At 42.2% G+C, this 26,571-nt stretch overlaps 1 protein-coding gene and 1 non-coding gene across 2 annotated transcripts in view; one reads left to right on the top strand and one right to left on the bottom strand.

The window, feature by feature from the left end:
* The window catches only part of LOC125295004 (sodium channel protein type 4 subunit alpha B-like), a 100,422-nt gene that overhangs the window by 52,911 nt on the left and 20,940 nt on the right, over positions 1-26,571 (bottom strand). The window contains exons 3-8 of the mRNA XM_048244117.1: positions 25,544-25,662; positions 23,984-24,073; positions 21,170-21,298; positions 18,837-18,928; positions 18,093-18,335; positions 17,520-17,583 (exon numbers count right to left, since the gene is read on the bottom strand). Coding sequence (XP_048100074.1) covers positions 17,520-17,583; positions 18,093-18,335; positions 18,837-18,928; positions 21,170-21,298; positions 23,984-24,073; positions 25,544-25,662 — 737 coding nt within the window. The remainder of the gene's footprint in view (positions 1-17,519; positions 17,584-18,092; positions 18,336-18,836; positions 18,929-21,169; positions 21,299-23,983; positions 24,074-25,543; positions 25,663-26,571) is intronic.
* On the top strand, positions 6,510-6,642 carry LOC125308729. The gene has a single exon (XR_007195952.1). It is a non-coding gene; the product is annotated as a U8 small nucleolar RNA (small nucleolar RNA).

A 26,571-nucleotide genomic window follows, 5' to 3' on the forward strand; every position in this document is an offset into this window, starting at 1 on the left:
AATTATTCCATATTCAGTGTAGTCATATCAGAACCTGCATGCAAGCATGAAACTTCAGAGTATTACCTTTCATTTGAGGCCAAGATTATGCTTATAAGGGATTCATATGCAGTAAGCATTTGATTGCCAGTATGCATTTTGGATAACCCAAAGTCCTATGGGAAGTTTTCATAGGGCATTTTACAAAATGCATGAGCATACCTTGGCAAATAATGGTCTAAAGTACTCATATTGTCATTTTATATTCATCTACTTTTGCACACAGCATGACAAGGCCTAATGCTAGGACTCAAGTCATATCAAGTCAAGACCTAGAGGGCTGAAATGTGGTCAGTTCAAAGATGCTTGTTATCCGGTAGAAAAAGAAAAGAATAATCTAGCCTTTGTAACTTTGTGTCAGTACATCACACAGTTATTCTAATTGTTTTCCAACAGTGTCTCAGCTTTTCAAAAGAGAGCAGGCATTTGATTATTGGCTAAAGTATGTAAGAGCAATGCCAAGTCAAAATGGGGCAAAAGTATAATTTATAATTGCTCAGATTTGCAAAAGAAAACATTTGACACATATGTCAGTCATCGTGTGAACGAAAGTATGACTAGGCATATAGGCTACTTGTTCTGAGCAAGTGTTGTCAATACGTTAGACCGGCACATCCGGGAACTTGACTCGTGACAAACGTTCCCGCCCCTTTCGGGGGGAAAACAAACAACCCCTCTCATTAACTCCAATGCAAATTAGGGTCAATAAACGCATTGCACAGAAATCGCGAGGAGTAAATAATAACAAAAAATACCACAAATCAATATGACCACTCAATAAATAACCACTTTGCCGGTCGGTGACCGTGAAAGATACCTACAAAAGCTTAATTCAATTAATATAAAAACATGTCCCTTCAGTCTCCCAGGGCTCTCAAGTTTTGAAGTTTGCAAGGAGTGAGACTTTGTTTCTCAGGGGGGAGGGGCGTGGTATTGGCACAGTGCCACGCCCCCTCCCCCCTGATCGAAGTACATGAAAGTCCTACGTCTGCTTGAACTACTCGTGGCGCCACACCCCCTCCCCTCGGTCAAGAGACCCACCCTCCTCATGTCCCATCGACCCAGAATTCATGAGAGCACAAATTCCAATATTTCAAACATTTATTTATTCTAGAACCCTATAGTAAATAATAATAAATAATATAACATACATTATAATAATAATTTCAGCAGTGGCTCATTCTGCTCTAAACAAACAGAAAACAACCAAATGAGAAAAAGCACATTTAGCCCCAAAATGGTCTCTTGAACAGTGGTGGTTCTGTCCGTGTGTGTGTGTGTGTGTGTTTATGAGTGATGTGTGTTGCAAGTGTTTGTGGCAGATTTTAATGCCTTGATGACTGATACTACATTTAAAGGAGAATTCCAAAAATAATTCAGTGGAAATACATGGATTCCAGTTTCTTCCAGTAGCAGCAACTGGAATCCATGCATTTACACTGAATTATTTTTGGAATCTGATCCCTTATCATACCTGTTCATTCTTACTCGTTGCTCGACTTATCGAGACTAAATTCAAGATGGCTGCAAACGCTAAACTTCGTGAAGATACTGTCTGTATAAATCATCTTGTAAGTAAACTACCAGTGCTTTTTCAAAGTTCTCAATGTCTCGCTTTAAATGTCAGGGCCCCTCGAAGTCTACCAATGAAGTGTGGAGATACATTGAGCCTCGTAAATGGGTGTAAAACAGTGATTTATTTGCATGGCTAGCCCGGATGTCAAGCACCACTATTGAAAAAGCTGTTGGTAGCATCGGGCTAACTAGCCAGATTTTGGAGTGCAGGGGACAAGCCGAGATGGGCTATGAGACATACGCTCACACTCGTATCATGTTTCAATACACTTTAGGTCAATATCACACCAGAATTCTCCTTTAAAGCACTGTGGTTCAATGTCAGCCATTTTCACAGTCATGAGGCCATCCTTAAAAATATTCTTGTTTGCAGTAACAGCCAAAAAATAAATAAATGAATGGGTCGGTAGGTAGGTCAATATTTTTTTTTTCAAGATTCAAAGTAAAAAAAAATTTTTGGTCATGGTGATTAGGTATGAATTTAAATAAATGTGCATATTGTGACGTGAACTGACTGGGTCCTCAACCCGCCTTCAGGCGATCACTGCAAACCTCAATCTGATGCAGATTATGTAGACCAGCCTTTCTCAAACTTCTTTGACCTGAGGCCCAGTCATGGCAGACTTTGGGGTCATAGGGCTCATCTACACGCATACCAACCCCCACTCCCTCCAAATCAAATTGTCATTATCATTATCACAATCATTATTATGCCTATATTGTTATACATGCACTTTCACTTAAATGTTTTGTGACATGCACATCAGAGGACTGCTTTACTAATGTAAGATATAATTAGTTTCATTGCTTTTGCATGGTTGCATGATGCTTGCATAAGAAAAGAAATACTTCTCTGTCATGAGCTCTCTCTCTGCCTGGTAACACGCGCTGATTAAAGTCTGATGACCTCCACCTGTTCCTGCTCTGCTCTGCCTCACCCTCGTTTACCTACCAGCTGCACTGCATTCACCACTCATCATGCCCGGTATATAAAGCCTTGCTTTTCAGTCCACACTTGTCAGATCGTCTGCAAACCCGCACCAGTTACCTGCCTGTCTTGGAAAACGACTCTTACTCTTTGCCTGTGAACCCAGACCCGCTCGACTACTTCTTTGATCTCCAGCCCCGGTAATCTTGACCTGCCTTCCGTCTCTCTTCTACGAATACAGCCTAGCCCTTGACTGTACTGCTGCTTCGTTTCAATTGCTGTTGTGTGTGTGTTTCCCCCAGGACTTCCCGGATCATCCAGCTCCTGCCATTGCTGCTCGGCTATTGGGGGAACACACACACGCAGACTCTTGGAACTCCCGGAACCCCTGAAACCCCTGTAACCCCCAACCCTTAAATAAACATTCTAACGTGACGCTTTTGTGGTCCTCGTCCTGTTTGGTGTCTGACACTTCTCAAAACAACAGCAACAATTATATGGGTGCTATTGTTTTGGGATGTTTCCTTCATGCAAGCATCATACATTGGTAGGAAATGGAGAAAAAATACATGGTTTTTAATGAAGTTTAATTTGAATGCCTGAATGTAAGGATTCAGGAAACACAATACCAGCTTTTTTGGCGAGCAGATAGGCGTAAATCACTGATCTGTTGATCTTTAACAGATAGAAAGAAGGCTACAATAGCTTTTGGCCACGTTATATTCAAATTTGACTATACAATACTCAGTGCTATACAATGTATTATACAGTCTCTGCTCTGTTTCTATGGAAGTTCCAAAAATCAACGTTCTATTAAGTGTCGTTAAACAATTAAATAGCATTCAACAGGTTGAAGCGGAGCTTTGATACCAATGTTATCGATTAGTTTCAGTTTCTCTCTCGCAGACGCCTGCATTGAATGAACGCTCATACCACCACTTTATTGTATGGCTCCATGTTTAATGACATCGATAGCAGAAACGTTTGTTTTCTTTTTTTGTCGGTCCGCGGTATCTTGATCAACTGCGCAGCAAATTATCAGACGACGCACCGGGCCTAATTTCACTCCACGACTCCGCGGACCAGCAGTCTCCACGTTGCGGACCCACACCAAAACAAAACTATTTCCTGATTGGTTGAGAAATCCTATTTTCTGATTGACCGATAGGTTAGTAACTGATCAGCAGCTCTCTGAGCTGAATGAGCGCACAGACAGCAACGTTGTGTGACACGTTTGTAAAATATAGCCCTTAGAAATGTCTGTGCGGGCAAGTTAATAATTTCTCGGAGTGAGAAATGCCATGTGTGGCGTGTGAGCGTGTGAAGTCATTGAAATGCGTGTGTCTCACGCTCAATGCGTGAGACTTGAGAGGTCTGGTCTCCCGAGTACGAAGTGGTGCAACAACCCCACTCAGTGTGACCAGAAGTGTCATACGGCCTTCTCTTCTTATGGCTTGTAGCTATAATTTTCTTCTGTCAGGATTTTTTTTGAGGACATGGTAGGCAAAAGAAACTCAGGGAGGGGTTCTTAGCTGTGTGGCTGGTACATGTCTACCGGTTCACTCTGGCTTGTTCTGAGGGAATGTTTTCCAATCAAAAGGGGCATGGCGCAAACAACCTGCTCTGTGTGACGCGGGTCCGGTTGTAAGTATGAACAGGCTGTGAAACTGTTGGCTAAGTTACAGTCATGAACAACTGATGCTAATTATCTGGGAAACATTCTATAGCAGCAGTCACGTTGTCATTGTTTGTGTCAAACAAGATGTGGATTTGTTGTAACATTAAAAGATGACTTACTCTGTGCTGAAACCATGAACTGACTTGGAAGAAGTAACAGGTTCACGTTCAATAATTCACGTTCAACAATTCCAGGATACGCGTTTTTATTGGTTGTTGCGTTAAATCTTACCCAGATACAATAGAGCTATTTTTTGATTGGCTATTGTGTAGCCCTCTCGTTATTTTTGATTGGCTGATAAGTGGCAGGCTCAACTTCAGGGGAGACGCGCTTGATTCCTGCCGGTTTCATAGTGAGAGCGGCGTGGCCAGAGACATTTTGGGCGCTGCGGCAGCATATTAAATATATAAATAGTTTTTCTGCGTGAGAAATACAATGTGTGGCGGGAGAGCCCTGGGCTCGTCATCACTTTTGTCGTCACGTTGTAGTTAGTTTGTAGTCCATGTGGCCTTTCATGTTCAACAGTTTTAATGTGAACTTGGGAATTTGCCCTTTTTATCACTTGAAAAGCTGCATATCTTTCTTTCGCGAGCATCTTACACTATATTTTAAGCAAATACAGTTGTTTGTTTAGGATTAGTGAGTGTATGTTTTAACCTATGTTGTGGCATCCGTGTTTGTCACACATTCGATGGCAAAGCACTTGAACACTTGCTGTCGGAAAAACAAAGTAGCCATGGAGGCGGCCCTTGTCATTCCGAGGTGCTCTGAATGACGCTTCAGAAGCTCATACAAAGGCACCTGATTGGACAATATTTAAAAATCAGCTTCATTTTGGGTGTTGTAATGAATACTCACTGGTGCGTGGACCAATCGTGTGTGATTACTTGTCAATCCAATTTCAGCTTTAACATTCTCCCACCATGACTGAGCAGTCTTGGCCTCAGTGCTGTAGTGATTTCTCTCTCCTGTCCTCTCCATATCAGCGAAGTACATCCTTACCTGTTGCTCTCCAGAGGAGTTTCAGAACATGATGGATGAGAGGCTGATTAATCTTTTCCCTTCTAGAAGATTTCACATTATATAATATGCAGCATGCACTGCGCTCACTGCTAGGTTTGCTTTTGGTTGAGATAATATCCCATAATGTTTTGCTTTAAACAAACAAACTTTCTGTGCCATCGCTGACTGCACTTCTGCAGTTTCTAGCTTAAAGTTTTCTTTTATTATTGCTTTTATTATTACTTAGGCCTACCAACCTTTTCCGACAGTTTCACTAATGGCGGCCTTACATTGTACGATTTTGGTCTATTTTCACAGTCGGCGACTAAATTTCCAAAGTCGGACAGAAATCATGGGAGTTGTACTGGAATCGCGGCGCGCTCCCGTCAACTAGATCGTTAAGTGTAAGGTGCCAATCTTAGCGGTTAAGTCAGTCGGAGTCAGTCTTTTTCTAGTTTTGCCGTTACGACAATATCAAACATGTTTGATATTATCGCAAGTCTTTCTAGTCGTGGCTCATGCAAATAGTGACCTCTCTCCAACACCAAACAGGAAGGGGCAAAGTAGGCGACAGCTGTAGCCTATATGATTATTTGTTACTCTTATAATATTTGTAATTTCTTATACATATTTAATCGGCTCTTCCACGTGACAGAACAACTCTATATCGGTTAGGGATGTCACGCATGAAACAATGCTGCAGAAACACGAAAATACGACTTTGAGTTCAGTAAGCTATCATTTCAGTTCCTGTTTATCTATTGCACGATGGGTACTTATTTAAAGGAATCTAGTTGCAGTCTTGTAAATAGTGACCCTGCAAGATCCCTAGTCATTGCAAAATCATAGTGACTTAAAACTCTACTACTTGTCTTTAGATGTGAGAGGGTCTGAGACTAGTCTTTCAAAAATCTTTTCCAAATCTTTCCAAAGTCTGTCAGTGTAAGGAGGGCTTAAGACAAGAGAAAAAGTTAATGATTATGACTGGTGTCAATCTTCATGTACGAGATAAGCTTGATTGCAACAACCTTGGTGATTGGTTGATGAGTGGTAGGTTGGAGTAAATGCAAATATAAGGCATGCAACCCTTCAAAAGCTTATCCAAAGGCAATTAAATGGGCAATTTGGAAAAACTGACATCATTTTATGTTGTAATGAATACTCACTGGTGCGTGGACCAATCATGCGTGATTATTTGTGAATACAATTTGAGCTTTAACATTCTCCCACCATGACTGAGCAGTCTTTGTCCCAGAACTGTAGTGATTTCTCTCTCCTGTCCTCTTCACATCAGTGAGGTACATCCTTACCTGTTGCTTTCTTGAGAAGCTTCAGAACATGATGAATGAAGATGAATGAGATGCTGATTAATCTCTTCCCTTCTAGAAGGTCTGCAACACCTTCAGGAAGCCATTCTGACTGATGATGGTTTAATGATACCAATGCATGGTGGTTAATGTAGAAATCAAAGCCTTAGTTTTGGGTATTAAAGTATCACACCTAAATTGTGTTACTGATAATTTCTTTCACCAAGTTTCAAGGTAGTAATGGCCAAAGGGAGGCATTGTGAAACACTATTTACAGAAATTGCTTTGAGGCTTCAAAACAACCCTACACCCAGCTATACATAAATGTGTTCCTGAACAAATCTATTTCAAGTGCTCGGTAGCAGAGACTTTCTAATGAGGAGACAGCACTCAAAAAATCCTCCATAGCAATGCATGGGGTTAGTTTGTAATGGCAATATGGCAGTTGTCTACACATTCCACCCCTTACGTGGCCAAAAGTCAACATGTGAATACATTGCGCCAATCATGTGGTGTGTTGTGAATACATCGTGCCAATCATGTGTTGTGATCTTGCCGCTGGAGCAAGATTGGGGTGGTGAAGCCTTGCACACGCACAGTTCTGCCCGAAACAGATGCCCGATAAGTGCCAATGCAATATGTTGCAATATGGCCGCCGAGTGGAGGGACTTGCCTAAAAGAACTTTGTCGGTAGCCAAGTGGCAACTAACTTACATCCATAGCACACTGCATGCTAACATTCTTCAAATATCAGAAGCTAATCAGTGTTGTGTGTGTGGTTAGGTCCTGGATGGGAGACCTTATCAGAGGGGTATTTCACAAATGCAGAATTAAGACATCCAAGATAAGTGATAAAGCGAGGTTTGATATAGCGTTGTCTGGTCATCCTAGCTCAACTCGTTTCACTAATGCCAATCCAGGATGAGTAGGAGCGACTATGTCAAGCCAGGTGTATGTAATTCAGGATGTGTGCCGCTCTCGCTTTCTGCTCCAAAGTGCCCATGGTTGGAATAAAAAACGCTGAAAATAGCGCCATTCACACAAAGTGAACAACCGCTTTTGATATAGACTAACAATGAAGTAAAGTTATCCTTTTTGGAATGGGGAATCATGGCTATTTCTGTAAAACAGCAGAAGTAGGCGTGGTAGACCAACTGAATGCAAATTTACGTATGCACCCAACTTGCCCCTCTACTTCCAATCAACTACAGTAGGCTCATTCATTCATCAAACGTCTGTCAATAAAATAAGCAAACAATGAGTAGGCTACCTAGGCCTATGTTAATAATTATAAGGCTATCACAATTAAAATAATAACCATATGGTAGTAGGCAGACAATCTGTTTTGTTTTGCGAACAAATACATTTATCAAATAGTTTATAAATGTAATAAAGCTCCTTAAAAATTAGCACGGGGTCTAATGTGAATGACAGCTAGCTGAACCAATAAGACAACATAATTACCATTAGAATTAACTTAGTTTGGCTGTTAGCCTGGTCGGGACCAGGCTAGGTGCAGAGAATAAATCCCCATGGTAACTTATGTGCCATCTCTTTTGTGAAACCAAGTCAAGGCTAAATTCATCCAGGATAACCTAAAAATCCCAGCTTAATCCCTTATCTAGGTTTTGTGAAATACCCCTCAGGTGACAGAAATAAATATCCTTATTTGACACTATGTTGTCCTCAAAATCAGTTTCTTCTCCTAAGACCTGTCGATGCTGTGATGCAGTTGCTAGATTTCTGGTGCGGTTAAAGATAAAGGTAAGAAGTTGGCCACTGTATAGATAGATAGATAGATAGATACTTTATTGATCCCCAGGGGAAATTCAAGAAACAGAGCAATATAGCAGATACTATTTTAAACGATACCTTTTAACTCAAATGGGAAGTGAACCACAATTGAGAAAACATACAGCGGCCATGATAAGCACAAATTTCAATTTCAATTTCAATTTATTGTGCTTATAGAGCACCAAAACATTACACATGTATCATGGCGCTTTACAGAATGTAGGCAATCAGAGAAAAGGAAAGAAAGGAAGAAAAGAAAAGAAAGAGAGAGGCCCATGGGTAACAGCGTGCACTGTCAATTAAACACAGAAGGTAGAAGAAAGGGAGTGCATTATAAATCCATGTTAAGTGTGCTGGTGTTAGAAGTGTTAGGATTCTTGGGTTGTTAGAAAGTGTTGTGATGACCGTAAGTCATCAGTCGACCCCAGTTCAATTCTTGAACCCGCCGTGGTGAATCTGTGTTGCTTTGGATAAAAGTGTCTGCTACATACCAATCGACTTATACAATACTCTGAAGAATTTATCTATTCAGGCTTTACTGAAACAGTAATCAAATCTCCTTAGCCTTAGTTCCAGTTCTAATCTTAGTTAGGTTCTACTGATCGGTGCAATGGCCGGTCATTTACTGCCCAGAGGGGCAAAGCTGGTGGTCACACATATAGCCCAGCACAGGGTGTCACATGGATCGCTGATCTCTGACACCTCAGGATTACCATGAAGATGCTGCGCAACATTGTGTAAGAATACAGCGGCATGATGCAACAGGCTGTGCCTGCCTCTCACACCATACCCAATCTGCTGCCTGGCCTCTGTCACTTCCCTTTGACCTCTAAACATCCTGCTGCACAGGATGCTTCATCCTCTGGCTAGTGAATAAAAGTGTGTGTGGGGGGGCAATACACTCTGAGGAGAGTTATAGCATATGGCTATCTGTGTATGCACTAGCTGCGTCTGCATAATGCAATGGACAGCGGCTTTGATGGGTGGCTGGATGGGGGTTGTTTACAACTTAGGGTGTGTGTGTGTGTGTGTGCGTGCATGTGCTTGTGTGTGTGCGTTTGCGTGTACGTTTCTGTGTGTGTGTGCTTGCGTGTGTGCGTGTAAGTGTATGTTTCTGTGTGTGTGTGTGCGTGTAAGTGTACTTTTCTGTGTGTGCATGTGCGTTTCTGTGTGTGTGTGCTTGCGTGTGTGCTTGTAGGTGTACGTTTCTGTGTGTGTGTGTGCTTGCGTGTGTGTGTGTACGTTTCTGTGTGTGTGTGCTTGCATGTGTGCGTGTAAGTGTACGTTTCTGTGTGTGCACACACACATCACTTTTTTGTTCATTTGGCTCTCTCATTTTCAACTTGTTGGGAGAATTACAGCACAGAGTGGAAATGTGGCTTCGGGAAGATTAAAACCTTGTCTGTGAGAAGGGACTACTACTCCTCCCCCACAGTCAAACACACACACACACACACACATACACATACACATACACACACACACAGACACAGACACTGACACACGACACCCATAGACAAGGTGACAGTCTGTGGACACTAAGGCACAGCTGTGTGGTGACCTCCAGGCTAAGCAGATGTTCATGTCATGACCCCTCCCCCAATAGAGCAATAGAGATTTAGGGAGCGAATAAGACTGTGTTTTTGAGGGTAGAACGTATAGATAGATAGATAGATACTGAGAGAGAGAAAGAAAAAAAAAAGGGATAGAGAGATTCTGAGAGAGAAAGAAAGAAAAAAAGAGGCAAACAGACAATGAGAAATGGAGAGATTTAGAGAGCAAGACAGGCAGACAGAGAGAGAGAGAAAAAGATTAAGATTACGATCATTGTTCTGTTACGGCCATTGACCAACACAGAAAGCGCTTATACTGGATTGGATAAAAACTTAACAGAGGGGAATCCTCTCCTCAGTGCGGGAGAGAGGCAGACATTCTCACGTCTTATAATGTATATATATTCTGTCTCAGCCAGATGAAGACACAGCGACCGTCCCACTACATTTCTCCGCTTCACACAGACATGCGGCAGAAATGTGTGTGCCAAATTAAAATGCCTTACAGCTCCACAGAGAGGACAGACTTCTGGCAGAAATGTGTGTGTGGAAGAGGTCCCAACATTTGAAACAGTAAAGTTTTTAAATTGCTAGACTCTCTCTCCAGTTATCCACATCCCAACACACACACACACACATCACACACACACACACACACACACACACACACAAACATACACACACACTACAATCACAGAGCCCTGTGAATCAGCAGATCTCTCCCGTTGAGATTAAGCGTCTGTCTGTTTGGACAATATTGGAAAAGATTAACGACAGCAAAGTTGACGCATTGCTATTGAGTGCACAGAACTATTTCCCAGAGGGCCCTCTGCCTTATGTAACGCCATGTCTTTTCTCTCGCTGTCTCTGGGCCCTCTCTGGCTAAAGTGTACTCTACATTTATAACGTCACAAGTTACAATTATAACTTTTGTCTCAGAGAAGCTACTTCCATAACAACCATTAGGTTGTATAGTAGAACAGTATTCCAGTAACGTAAATTCAATTCAAACCCAATATACTTGAGGAATCGAATTACCTTGGTTTGTTTATTCATGCTATCAATTTTAGCTAAACAAAAGGCATCTGTCAATATCAGATGGAATGCCCCAGGACATTTAACTGCCATCAGTTGGGAAGAAGGCTAAACTGTGAGACATCTACAGGTGTACTAATTACTGTTGCTTGAATAGTAATTGAGTAGTCAATTTCACATTGAGAGCACAAAAAAGAGACCTAAAGAGTCTAGTAAGTCTGTTTTTTCAATGCCTTTCTCCACTACAGTTACCCTGACCATACTCCAGTTACCTAGCCTAGAAATCTAGACGCACCCTAGCGGCGGCAAATTAATTTGCTCAGCCTGTACGTCTAGTATCAAACCATTCTATTGGCTGACGCCGTGGACGTCATCCAATCACAACGCTCCATTTTGTTAGAGAGTCTTAAAGTGGGCTTAACAGGATAACGACAGTCCTGCGACAGTGAACAGCGTTGGCGTCAACTTTGGAGGAGTTGGACTTTTCTTGGGTGCTTTTCTTTGAAAGTTGAGCAACACAATGCACTTAAGTCATTCCTTTCAAGAAGGATGTATTTGCCGCTTTGCCGATCGGATAATGGATATGGTCAAGGCTGGCCTATTGCATGCCTAGGCAGTTTGAAAGACAATTCTCTGCCCGCCCCTTGGATTAAGCGAGGTGAATGGTTCGATTCCAGACTATACATTTCAATGATATAGGATGGCCCGCCAGGCTACCAGTAACCAGCATTCACCAAAATGGAACTGCACATACCCACCAGCACATGTCAAAGTTCACTATAAAGATACAACCCATGTCCAACATTGGATCAGTATTTTAGTGCAGCCAATACCTGACAACTATATTTGATTATTTCAACACTTTTATCAAAGGATCATGGGAGTAAATTCCTAAGAACTACAAATACCGCCTTCATGACACGTTGGATATTTGGAAATCCTCCGACTGAGGAAAAATGACCAAATCATGCCCTCCAACCAAATCTCGTGCGGAATTCTTGTATGTCACAATCATTCTCTCCAGCCAAATCTTGTTCAGTTTGATTGTGAGTGTTTCTAGTGTGACCCTCTATGGTGGAAATAAAGCATAGATGTCAAAGTACAACCTAAAGGCACATATATTGGGATTTTAGTGCAACTAGATAAAAAAGATAAAAGGTAAAAAATTTTATTGACAATTTTATTGCTGTTGCAAAGGATCATTGGCAATTTAGTTATTGAGTTTAGTTTGAGATATTTTTTAGTTTGAACATTTAAATCCATAAACACTTAGTATGTTGTGGTTACTTCGAAGACTTTTTGGAAAGTATGTGTTATTGTACAGCATGAAGTATAGGCATACAGCAAACAGGGCTATGGGCAAGGACCCTCATCGTGAAGGCCCCGAGTGATCTGGCACACATCCAAATGTCCTCCTTTACAGAGCTTTCCCCTTTCCACCATAGTTTGCGCTTTCTCTTATTTTTCTGGTCAAAAATGAAACACATATACAGTAAGCAGGATAATCTATCCAGCCGGAGCGGGCTGGGATTTAAAATTAACACAGATGGGTACTTAGTTCAATAAAATCCTTGAACTAGTGGTGGCGATGCAAACATCATCTCTGGGCGCTTGTTTGAAAAGCACATGGATTTGCAGGATTAGGGGAGAGGCCGGGTCGGGTCCCAGCCTAGGAGCACTGCAGCTACATTTGGTAAGAGAAACGCACTGCACTCTCACAAATAGACACACGCACACACACACACACACATGCACGTATACGGACACACACACAACGCATAAGCACACACACACACACATGCAAATAGATGTACACACACACACACACACACACACACACCGTTTTTTGCAACAATACAAACAATACAATAAATCTGAACAGGAGCTTGTTCAGGTTTGATTTTTTTCAGAGGAGCAAATCTATAGCAAACCAAACTGTTGTAGTTCCACAAATGCTAGTGACCAGGATATTCTTATTCTTTGAAATCGATGAAGAGAAACGTCAGTATGTCCATGGGGATACCTACAGACACATTGTAGCACAGTGTGTGTGTGTGTGTGTGTGTCTGTACTAAAACCTTCACAGCTGCTCCAGTGAAAAGGGAGAAATCCCTGTAGAACTCCCCCTGTATGCCAAATGGATCTCCAGCTGCCAGCTGTGTGAGGGGCCTGAGCCCCTCTGCCCCCTGTGAGTGGGGAGGTGGTGGGTAAGAGTTACCCATTAACCGTCACATGCTAAGCAGAGGCCCCACCACCACCATGGGGCTCTCACGGGCCAGTATGATATGGCCAGCAGCCCTGTCTGTCTAAGGCTTCGAGCTCCTCTGGGTGCCAGGCCACCTAGCAGTACCAGTGCTGATCTGGCTCTTTTGTACAGGGCTTAAAGGAAAACTCTGGTGATTTTTCACATAGATCTCCGTTTCCCAAGGTCACTGAGTCCGCTGGCCTCAGAGTCAGAAAGTCTCGCGGTCTTGCGATGTAACAAATTGCCACTACATAGATACACGCCAGGCACCAGAACAAGCTAGAACAAGGTAGCGATAGAGTTTCTATCTAATTTTCAAGACGTCTTTTCAGTGCAATCAGTCGTCATTCGGTGACTTTACTTCATTTGAATATCTGTGTGCATGCATTAAGTCTTCTCCTCAGATTTTATTACTGACAATTTACAGGCCTCCAAAACATTCAGCTAAAGTTTTTCTTGAAGAGCTAGGTGAACTGCTATCAGTTGTTTGCATAGAGTTTGACTGTCTTATTATATCAGGGGATCTAAACTTGCATGTGGATAATCCTGAAAACAATTATGCCAAGGACTTCATTGCACTAATTGATACTTTCTCCCTAACACAGCATGTACAGGGGCCAACACACTCTCTCGGCCATACCCTCGACCTTGTTATCACAAAGGGTCTCGATGTCTCTACAGCTGTTAAAGACCTGGCCTTATCTGATCATTTCTGCATGTTCTTTGATGTGTCTATGTCCCCACACACTCAAAACACAGCTATGATGGTAAAAAGGAGAATCATAAATGATCAGACAAGTACTCTCTTTGAGCAAGCACTTTCACTAAAGTCATGTCAACTGTCAGACTCTGAAGACTTATTTGATCACTTTAATGCAAAAATGGCAAATATTATGGATGACATTGCTCCATTGCAATTCAAGAAAGTTAAGGACAAACAGAAAGCACCATGGAGGCAAAATCCAGCAGTTAAACTTCTAAAAAGAGAGTGTAGGAAGACTGAAAGAAAATGGCGTAAATACAAACTTCAGATCCACTATGAAATCCATAAAGAGATGCTCCGCACATATAACTCTGAAATATGCAAAGCAAGACAGTCTTTCTTTTCTAACATTATCAATAGAAGTTCAAATAACACTCGTATTCTATTTTCAACTGTTGATAAGTTAACAAATCCCCCCTCACAATTGGCGTCTGAACTTCTCTCAACTAATAAATGCAATGAGTTTTCATCTTTTTTTAAAGGTAAAATTGACAAAATCAGACTCAACATATCTGCTCAATTACAAATTCAACAACCTGAACTTCCAGCAACAAACAGAGGGAAACTAAACTTGATGTCAGAGTTCAGCTTGATAGACTACGAAACACTTGAAAAAACGGTACAGAATCTCAGCTCTTCCACATGTGTCTTAGACACTATGCCTACCAATTTCTTCAAAACTGTTTTTCACCTCATAGCGGCGGATGTCCTTCAAATTGTAAATGTATCACTGCTGTCTGGCACTTTTCCTAAGTCACTGAAAACAGCTGTTGTAAAGCCACTTCTCAAGAAGAATAACCTGGATGCCTCCATGCTAAACAATTACAGGCCCATATCAATCTACCTTTTATTGGCAAAATTATTGAAAAAAGTAGTCTTTAATCAATTAACCACCTTCCTAACATCAAATGGGTATTTTGATTACTTTCAGTCTGGTTTTCGGGCAAATCACAGCACTGAAACAGCTCTCATTAAAGTTTCCAATGACATACGCCTCAACACAGATTCAGGTAAAACATCAGTCCTAGTGCTACTGGACCTTAGTGCAGCATTTGACACTGTTGATCACAATATTTTACTACACAGACTAGAACACTGGGTTGGATTTACAGGCATAGTTATCAGCTGGCTAAAATCATATCTACAAGAAAGGAGCTTCTTTGTTGCCATCGGAAACTGTACCTCATCACCAACGTCCTTGACCTGTGGTGTTCCCCAGGGGTCGATCTTGGGGCCACTATTATTCAACCTCTATATGCTCCCACTTGGACAAATCATTCAAAATAATTTGATTTCATATCATAGCTATGCAGATGACACACAAATTTACTTAGCTCTATCACCAAACGACTATGGTCCTCTTGAATCTATGTGTCAGTGTATAGAACAAATCAACACCTGGATGTCTCAAAATTTTCTTCAGCTGAACGAAGAAAAAACTGAAGTAATTATATTTGGTAAAAATGAGGAAAGACTTAGGGTTGCCACTCTCCTTGACACAAAAAGGGTTGAAGGCAAAGGATACTGTTAAAAATCTTGGTGTATTAATTGACAGTGATCTAAATTTCAACAGCCACATGAAAGCGATAAATAAATCAGCTTTTTACCACCTCAAAAATATTGCCAAACTCAGAGGGCTGATGTCAAAACATGACTTAGAAAAACTCATTCATGCATTTATCTCCAGCAGGGTTGATTACTGCAATGGACTGTTCACGGGCCTTCCTAAAAAAGACTATTAAACAGCTTCAGGTGATACAAAATGCAGCAGCTAGGACTCTAACAAAAACTAAAAGAACTGACCACATTACTCCAATTCTTAAGTCCTTGCACTGGCTTCCAGTAAGTCACAGAATTGACTTTAAAGCACTATTGCTTGTTTATAAATCAGTAAATGGAGCAGGACCTAAATACTTGTCAGACATGCTTCAGCAGTACACACCTTCTCGTCCTCTCAGGTCCCAGGTGAAAAACCTGCTAGTAAAACCTACAGTTAGAACTAAACATGGTGAAGCAGCTTTTTAGCTGCTATGCGGCTCAGCTGTGGAACCAACTTTCGGATGACATTAAAAGGCCCCAACTGTAGCCAGTTTTAAATCTAGACTTAAGACCAAACAGATGCTTTCTGCTAACTGTGCGAAGTTACAAATTCTGAATCTGCCTTGATAATTATTCTACTTTGTCTTTTATTACTTTTTTTTAGTACTTTTGCCTTTGTTTTTTGCTTACTAATTATTCTTTATTTTTAAATGATTTTACCTTGTGTTTTATGTTTTCTTTTTATTAGGATCTTTACCTTTTAACTATTCTTTGACTATATTGCCCTTCTATGCTTTTATTTGTTATTATTGTTTGGTTTTGTTTATGTAAAGCACATTGAATGACCTCTGTGTATGAAATGTGCTATATAAATAGACTTGACTTGACTTGACTTGACTTGACTTTCTCGCCATGGCAGAGCCGGTGAAAAGAAGCAGAAAGTGAGTAAACCGTTGTTGGAGGAACAGGGAAAGAGGAAACAGCAGACTGACCGAGCGAGGTGTGTCGTAAAATAAATACTCTGAAGCTTTAGGGGGAGCGCTGTAGAGAAAACTGCGAGCAATAAGCGAAGAAATTGCCAAAACTGCATAGGGTCCATGTGGTCCTGTTTGAGACTAAGGTCGTGTTTGAGACTGTGGTCCTGTTTGAGACTGAGGTCCTGTTTGAGACTAAGGGTCGTGTTTGAGACTGTGGTCCTGTTTGAGACTGTGTTTCTGTTTGAGACTGAGGTCCTGTTTGAGATTGAACTAACCCACTCCTGTCTGCTGGTGTGCCCAGGACGGACCCACCACAGCAATAATCCAGCAGCCTTCTCAAAGAGCCAGTGGAAAATCAGGGATATCAGACACGTCCTGCGTTGTCAACTTGTCACACATTACATTCTGGTTCACACACATCATCCCTCATTCTCCTCCTCACATGAACCATGGTATGGCATCTGTGAGTATAGTGGGGTGAGCCTCATGTGACATAGCACCTATACTGAGGTTTTCCATAATATTCTAACGATCGGATTACCCAAGGACAACTGAAAACACACTTTAAAGCTTCGTCAAGTCCTTCATTCTCAAAGCCCTTCTAGGCTCCCACAGTAATTCTTTTGATTATTTGATATGTGCAAAAATATGGTCATGCAGTCTACATGTAAAAAATGTAAATGAGATTTCTAGGCCAAGTATACTTGCGTATACAAGGAATTTGGTCTCTGGATTTATCCCATCCATGAATTAGTGAACAAACAGAGCACACAGTGAGGTGAAGCACACACTAACCCAGAGAAATGAGCTGCCTTGCTACAGAGGCACTCAGGGAGCAGTGAGGGTTTAGGTGCCTTGCTCAAGGCATTCCTACTGGTCGGGGATTGAATCGGCAACCTTTCAGTTACAAGCCTGAAGCCTTAACCAGTAGGCCATGACTGCCCCTTACACAATAATGAAATAAAAATCATCTTGAGTTTTGAGTTACTGAGGGTGGTGCTGACCTTAGTATTGGTAAAGGCCAATTGACACTGAGCCCACTTTGTGGTGATATGACAGCAGACAGAAACACAGATGCACTCACCCTGCATCGTTTCCATATCCACATATTAAGGCATCCTTCGCTCCTTCTATCTTGTAATAGTTATCTAGAGATGTAGAAACAAATGTAGAAAAAATTGATAAATATGCACATGTTCACATACATAACATATCACTACTTAAGTATGGTGTAGCAGTGTCTTAGTGTCTCGAGTAGCATTTAGTGCTGTGGTGAATTCATTGCTAAATGTAGCTTCTAGAGTGGCGTTGAATTTTGTGTTTGCTAAATGTTCAGTTAGCGTCTTGAGTGGCGTTTAGTCCTGTGGTAAATTCTGTGTTTGCTAAATGTAACATTAGGATTTCAGGTGGCGTTTGGTGCTGTGGTGAATTTTGCATTGATAAATTAAACATTAGTGTCTCGAGTGCCGTTTGGTGCTGTGATGAATTTTACGTTGATGAATGTAACATTAGCATCTCAAGTGGCGTTTGGTGCTGTGAATTCTGCGCTTGCTAGACATAACATTAGTGTCTTGAGTGGCGTCTGGGGCTGTTGTGAATGTAGTCTCTCCTACATGTAATGTTCTGAGGGGTGTTTGGTACTGTTGGGTGAGTGTACCCTCGTTCATGGTGAAGTCGGCCATAGACTGCCAGGTCTTGTTGTTGCAGATGAACATGTCATTGGCGTTGTAGGATGAGTTGACGCAGAGGGCAGTGCTGCGCACACACTTCTGCCGCAGCATGCCCATGAAGAGCTGCAGGCCAATCAGAGCGAAGACGCTCAGGCAGAACATGGTGAGGATCATTACGTCCGCCAGCTTCTTCACTGATTGGATCAGCGCTCCCACGATGGTCTTCAGGCCTGCACAACACACGCACACGCACACGCACACACACACACACACACACACACACACACACACATGCACACACACACACTCACAAACACACACACACGCACAAACAAACAGACACATGCACGCACACACACACACACACGCACACACACACACACGCACACGCAAACATAAACAGAAAACACACACACACAATAGTCCGTAGACCTCCATGGAGATCCAGAGGGTTTAACAACTCACACAACCAAAGTGAGTTAGAGCCTCTCATGCATACCAGAGAACACCCTCTAGCATTGCCTACCTGAATGGCAGAAACGTGGTAGTAAATTCTTCATTATTCACATTTAAGTAATACTATCTAATACAGCATGCAGCTACTTACAGTATAAGTGCAAGTTACACTATGCACAGTATGTAATGTTTTACATGGAACCTATGCTGAATGTATAGTTACTGTACAGGCTTTTTAATCAAAGCACATCATGTGTAAGCCGTAGTGATTGTACCTGGTATGACTGATATTGTTTTGAGGGCTCTGAGAACTCTAAATGTCCGTAGCGCTGAGACATTGCCCAGGTCCACAAACTCTGTCAGATACCTGTCAAAGGCAGGGAGGAGGAGGAGGAGGAGGAGGAGGGGAGAGCACACATAATGTTAGAATGGCAGTGATGAAAGCTGGCATGGTCAGTTTCAGTGTTTGTTTTCCTCAAAACAACAATAAAACTATAGTTTATAGAGTACAATTTGGTGCTGGAGAGGGAGCAAGAACATAGAGTAACTCATAAATTGACAAATTGTTGTGGTTATCTCTCTACTTGCTTTACTCACACTACTGCTGTCAGCGGGCACCTTGACATAAATTTGAGTTTTGATAGTCAAGGTTATGACTGCCATGTTGAATATCTATAATTTCATTATTTTGTCATTCATTATAACAAGCTATGACTTCCTTGTGGTTGTAAAGAGTTCCAACAAATGGGCTCAATCCAATATGCGGTTTGATGTCCAAAATTCTGCCAAAATCAAATCAAAATTGCAAATCAAGTTGATGTCAATTATTGACATCAATTTGACATCAAGGAATTAAGTTTGTGAGTTGCTTCTAGGGATCATGGGTAAATGCTACTTTTTTATACTTTAATTCTAATGTTTATTTTTCCTCTTAACTGCTCATTGTGGCTTCTTCTTGGCTCATTGTGTAATTGATCGCTTTCTCAATTAACACTAAATTGCTCACTTGAAAATGTCCCAATGTGGCCACTCTTTTGAGAAGAATTGAGTGGCCAACTTTGTGATTGTGTATCTTCCCTTTGGAGGGAGGATACAGACACACTAAGCAAGTGTGCATTGTGTGTCTGTACAGTGCATCTTCCCTCCCATGGACAGGACGTAATCTGCAGAGTTAATCAATCTCAAAAGATTCCTTTGACATGGATATACATACTGTAACTTGGTAAGAGTTGTGAAAAAATTAAAATGAAAACTTTTTTTGACTTTGAGTAAATTTCACTCAGGCAAATTTCCTATGTCAGCCTCTCAGATCCCCAGACAGGTGGACAGGAGAAACAAACGCAGCGTGAGGGTTGGACGAGCAGATGACAGGCAGACACACGGCCCTCGGAGCTGAGTGTCCTCTGTGCTCCCGCGGTTTGCGTCTGTGCAGATTTGTGTGTGGAGGCCAAACTCTGGCTCTTCCCCAAAGGCTTAGCATTATCCAGACTTCACTGCCATATTCAAAAAATAAAATTACAGTTGCGACCTGAAAGCGCAAGCACACACTCTCTCTCTCTATGTGTGTTTTTTTTCTACTTTTTTCCTGTTTGTTTTGGATCGGCTGCCCTGCCTGCAAATTATGGAGCCAGACACGCAACGAATGGCAGGGGATTGGCGTCTCATTGGCTTTACCCAGCAGCAAAAAAGCAGCGCTATGCAGCCCCTTCAGGTTACCCTACTCTCACATGCTTGCCTTGCGTAACTGCATGCCAGTGGGTTTTCCCAACCATAATTTGATTGGCTGGTGCCTTGCGTTGCTGTCCATTGGTGCAGCAAAAGTTTAACATTTCTTAACTTTTTGACAGAAGCAACAGGAGCAACGCAACGGAACCATAATACACTTCAGCAACGGATGACATAAGCCCATGTAAAGTGAATGAGATGCGTCTCCAGCACTGCATTCAGCACAAGCGTGTGTGAGCACCATTACACTAATGGTTCCCAGAGGAAGCTTCAGCACCATGGACAGCAACGTGTGGAGTAGCAGATGTTGCCTCAGCAGCTCCATGCAGACCTGGGCCTCATCCAGGTAATTTCAGGTGTAGCCACTGATCTCAAAAGAACATGCCACTTTTGAAATCATACACACTTGACCCAGTGTTCCTTTAGGGATCAGTGATTAGTCGTGAAGTTATACCTAGATAAGCCAGTTACCTTGCAGTTCCTCGTACAGTTCTCTGGGGCTGGAAGAACCAGGTGAGAATACAATCTCTGTGAGAATACAGCTTCATGTTACACACAGAGCTCCAAGGGAAAGGCAGTCTGGGGACACAGCAGGCCAAAGGGGCGACACAGCTCAGTGTCTGTGACTTCAGTGAACACACCTCTGCAGTTTCAGCACCACGGAGAGCGGCTGTGCAGTTCTGAGTTCTCATCTCCAGAGCGCCCCACAGAGACTGGCCTGGGTCAGGGAATGGACCCTTTTTCATGTTTTCTTTCAATTACTTTGCACCAGGGATGTGGCACAATCAATGAAATCAAATCTAATTGATATGAGATTACCCCCTGTGTCCCCTCTGAGTGTGTGCTGGTGTGCATGTCCAGTGTGTTTCTCCAAGCTACTCACGCCATGCTGATGACACTGAAGTCCAGCCAGTTCCAGGGGTCCCTGAGGAAGGTGAAGGGGCCCACACAAAAGCCCCGCGCCAGGATCTTAATCAGGGACTCAAATGTGTAGATACCTGTGAATGTATACCTGAGCGAGAGACACACAGAGAGAGAGAGAGAGAGAGAGAGGCAGGGGCAAATATGAGAAACACACATACACACACACACACACACACACACACACACATGTCATACGTGTATACCTAAGAGAGAGATAGTGAGAAATAGAGAGAGAAAGAGCGAGAGAGGGACAGAGGGACAGGAGGAGGAGATACTACGACTAACTGCCCATATAATTACAAATGCTTTGGCGAAGTGTTTGAATTTAATTGAATTAAATTGAACTGAGAATGGGGGGGGGGGCGAGAGGCTGAGAGAGATGGAGGGGGAGAGAGAGAGGAGGAGAGAGAGAGAAGGTGAGAGAGAGGGTGTGTGAGAGAGAGAAAGAGAGGGCGGAGAGAGGATGAGAGAATGAGACAGAGAGAGGAGGAGAGAGAGAAAAAAGAAAGGGTGAGAGAGGAGAGAAAGGGAGGGGGTAAGGGAGAGAGAGGGGGGAGAGAGAAGGGGGGGGTGAGAGAGAGGGGGGGCGGGTAGAGGGACAGAAAGGTAACATGTAATCAGCAAATGAGCTGTTGGCTCAAACCAGTCAGGTCAACTTGTCATCAGTCACAGCAACAAGATGACTTGGCTGGGTTAGGTATCACTTTCGGACATTGGCAGGAAACGACCTTGATGTAAACATGAGACCTGGACCTGCTGTTTTTAACTTGAGGCTTGTTAGATTCTGTTTGAAGTAGGCCCCTGATGACAGATACAACAAATGAAGATACACGAAGATACAAAGATGCAACACCGATGCTAAATCCGTCTGACCACATTTCTTTTAAAAGAGCATTTTTTCACTCCAGGAGCTCCTGGAGGTTTTTACATGTAACTATAAATTGATATTTCAGACCAGGAAGAGAGTGGTACATTGCAGGTTTTGAAGCGAAATTATTTGATTAATGTACTCTATGTATATATAGTATATATACCCTTTTGATCCCGGGAGGGAAATTTGGTCTCTGCATTTATCCCAATCCGTGAATTAGTGAAACACACTCAGCACACATTGAACACACAGTGAGGTGAAGCACACACTAATCCCGGCGCAGTGAGCTGCCTGCTACAGCGGTGCTCGGGGAGCAGTGAGGGGTTAGGTGCCTTGCTCAAGGGCACTTCAGCCGTGCCTACTGGTCGGGGTTCGAACTGGCAACCCTCCGGTTATACTGTTAGTCCAAAGTCCAAAGCGCTATCCAGTAGGCCACGGCTGCCCCAAAATGTGTGGAGAGCATTCACTCAGCATCGTTATCTCATTTTTTATGGCGGTGGCGTTTAGAGGGTTTTGCATCTGAGCTATTATATCTAATATGACTATTACAGTATCAGTATAGCGCAACAAAATACTGAACTTACTTCAAATATGAAGTCAAAGTAAATGTGTGTGATTCAGGTGAGCATGGCAGCCCAGTGAGGTGGCAATGGCAATGGTATGTACGTGGTGTGATTAAATCTTCATGCATGCGTAAGCATTCATGTGCATGTATGCATGCATCTTTCTCATTAGAAATGGATAAGTTAGCCATGAAACAACTGCGTGGAGTGGATGCCTGCACCTTATTCCCCACACATTCCCCACATAATTCATCTTTCATTAAAGGTGAGTAGTTGACCAACCATTCATGTCTACTGCTGGACAATTGTGTTATCCAATTTGGTTAAGACAATCTGCTAAAATCTGGGTCATGGTGCATTCAATATGGAGAGCAGGCAGACATGTGTTACGAAGCCAACGTTGGTCTCCAGTAAGCCGGTAAATACAGCAAAGAGCCCTGAAAGGTTAAACAGTGTTTGATAAGGGATTTAACACACTGCAGAGCAGAGCCATAGAGGTTTAGGTACAATGCTCACTCTCTCTCGCTCTCTCAATCTATCTATCTATCTATCTATCTATCTATCTTTCTCTTTTACCCTTATCTATCTATCTATCTATCTATATAGCTATACAATCTATCTATCTATCTATCTATCTATTTTTTCTTTTCTACCTGTTTATCTATCTATCTATCTATCTATCTATCTATTCACCAATTTATCAATTGTCCATCTCTCTCCTGGTCTACAAAAACCCTTTAATGATATAGGCGACAACAGGACTATATCACACAGAGCTATTATTCCATTCCCATGTGGCATGTCACATTCCGGATGCAGAGGCGACGGTGGTCGACGGTGAGAGCCATACTCACAACACTAGTCCCATTCACAGTAAGTTCCCATCGCTCACAGTCAGAGCATGGTGCCAAGACTGGGTTTTCCTCTCCAGTTTGGAGAACCTGGATTAGAGCAGCGATCGCATTGAACACAGTCCTTCTCTAACTCTGCTACTTCATCCTCTGGGTTAGCTGGCAGTGCATGATGAGAACCGCAGCCGGCGTCCGATTTGAATTTAAGTTTGATTGATCTATTCATTCAGACATCATACACTTAGAATACAAATTCTAAACATGCATCCATGTGCTAAACAATAGCAAACCATTACTGTACATCTTTGTAAACCGAAATATAGGCAAGTAATTTGTCTCTGATGTGTCTTAGACTAGTAAACTGTTGCTGGATCAGTCAGAAGTCAGTCATAAGAGAAAGAGAGTGGTGTGTGTCCTGTGTGAGAGTGAGCGTGTGTGTGTGTGTGTGTGTGTGTGTGTGTGTGTGTGTGATGCGCAGGTCTACTCACTCGAGGTACTTTGTCCAGTGGGGTGGGTCAGACATGGCCATGAAGCAGCAGTTGGTCAGGATGGTGCACATGATGAACAAGCTGAACAATGTGCCCGCAGGTTAAGGACTCTCACACCAGAACACATTACAACATGGACTCACACCACAACACATCACAACATGGAGTGCACAACATTAGAACACGGTATCATACGAATTGTAATGAATCATGACTAGATGGTCAAAGACAGACAGACAGACAGACAGATAGATAGATAGATAGATAGATAGATAGATAGATAGATAGATGGATAGTTAGATGCATTGATTTAGTGGCCTTTCATTGGTTCATAAAATATAAACAAAGCATATTGTACATTATAGTACATTCCCCACAGTAGCTTTTATATGTTGGATATTGTGGACTTGTAAACTCTTGGCCACACAATTGAGTGGCTATGCTATGTCACGTTTGGGCTAGTGTATATCTCTCTTCTCTAGAGTTTGTACTATCCTCTGGTGTCTGGTTTCAGGGCAGCACCCCCTCCCCCAAAACACACACACACACACACACACTCAGAGCGAGAGTCCTTCAGGTTCATATCCAGCAGCAAGCAGGCTGGCTGTGAGCTAACAGGCAGTGGTCACATGATGTGAAATCTCCTTGCTCTTATTTCATTGGAGGGATTAGCTGGGATATGGGGGGATTTGGAGCTGGCCAAAGAACAGCACACAAACCCTCTCCGAATGGGCCACACCAAAGAGCCAATGCCCTCCTATGGACTCCGCTTAACAGGCCTGAATTGGTTTATTGTATGGCAAACGCACGGATCAAGGCCCAGGCCTCACTGATCTAAAGAGACTCTGGCAGGGGACTTAGGAGTCTGTGGGTCCATTCCCAAACAGACTGAGAGCTTGGCAAATGACTGAATAACTTTACAACATGCCTGCTTGTTTTTAATTGTAGTCATAATCAAGGCAAAATATTAATCTCAGTGTTTTCTATTACTGTGGTAACATTTGTTGCTGTTGATATTGACAATGCCGTGGTAACACTGGCATGTCAAACATGATGTCACACACTGAGGCAGCTGGAGACATTCTGATAACAGGTGCCTATGATAGCAGGAGTGTGCATACAGTGTTAGTAATATTTGATAGAGTAAACAGGCACATGGCCACTAGGGTGCGCTGGAGAGCACTACCCCCAAATGTAAATGTTACCCCCAGATAGAGATGTATAGTAAGTGTGTTTATGTGTGTGTCTAAACTTTAGTTCACAGTGTTCCGTCAAAAAGAGAAAGCAAATCAGAAATCGTCTACAACCCATTCAAGAGAGCCAATCTAATGTTGATCACTGTGATGCCATTATCCTTATTATGCAAGGGAGAATATTATCACACATTACATCATACAATCCCTTCCTTCAACTCATAGACTTTTACCCACCACACACATAAACACATTACACTCTCTTCACACGTACAAGCAGTAACACACACACACACACAAACACACACATACACACACACTCAGGGAGAGAGAGTACTGTATCAGCCTGGCTGGACAGAAAGGATATGAGTGTGTGAGGATGTGTATGGCGATCCGTCTGATGAGATGAAAGGGGCTGAAGATGTAGAGGGCTGACGTGGCACTGAATCTGAAGATGGCTTTCCCTTTATTCAGCACTATAAAGGTCTGCAGAGAGAGAGAGAGAAGGGACAGCTCATTATTCAGCGCAAACCATCCTTAAACAGACAGACAGACAGACAGACAGATAGATAGATAGATAGATAGATAGATAGATAGATAGATAGATAGATAGATGGATAGATAGCATAGACATTACCATGACCACACAAACACAAGCATTATAAATAAACCTAAAAACACATATCAGTAAATAGATAATTAAATAGGTCAAATAAGACAGTAAAAAGTATATATTATCTTAAAATACCACAGAATCAGTCATAGACTGTGGGCCTGCCTACTTGTGCATTGAGCAAACGTAAAAAACAATTCATCATACAACCCATATCCACATACAATCCATCAGTAGCCACATTATGTCAAGCACTGCTTCCTTTTCTCTGGAGGCGAAGGTGAATGGGCCCTTCAGAGAAGTGACCCATTTGAAAAGCCCAGATCCCACTACAGCCCACAGAGATGAATCCACCCCCCCTCCCACACACACACACACACACACACTCAGATTATTTCCATTACATTAGCAATTAGATTTTGACGAGTTATTAAATAAATTAGATTTTCCCCATCATTTAAATTAGGGGCCAGATTTCTTACAAGATCTGCCCAAGGTGCTTCCTAGTGTACAGACAAGACAAAATAGCATAAACACTAAACAAAGCTAATGTTTACACATCTAAAATAATAATAAACACTAAATAAGGCTAATGTTTACACATTTAAAATAATATAAACACTAAATAAGGCTAATGTTTACACATCTGCTCATGGCTGACCCTGCTCACAAGACACAAGCCACACAAATACAGTAGGCAGCATGACTGGAGCTTTGGATCCCAAAGACCAAGCTGCACACATTCACACATGGTGAACAGTTGGCAAGTACAGCATCCAAAC

This window comes from Alosa alosa, chromosome 1, assembly GCF_017589495.1.
Source record: "Alosa alosa isolate M-15738 ecotype Scorff River chromosome 1, AALO_Geno_1.1, whole genome shotgun sequence".
Lineage (NCBI taxonomy): Eukaryota > Metazoa > Chordata > Actinopteri > Clupeiformes > Clupeidae > Alosa > Alosa alosa.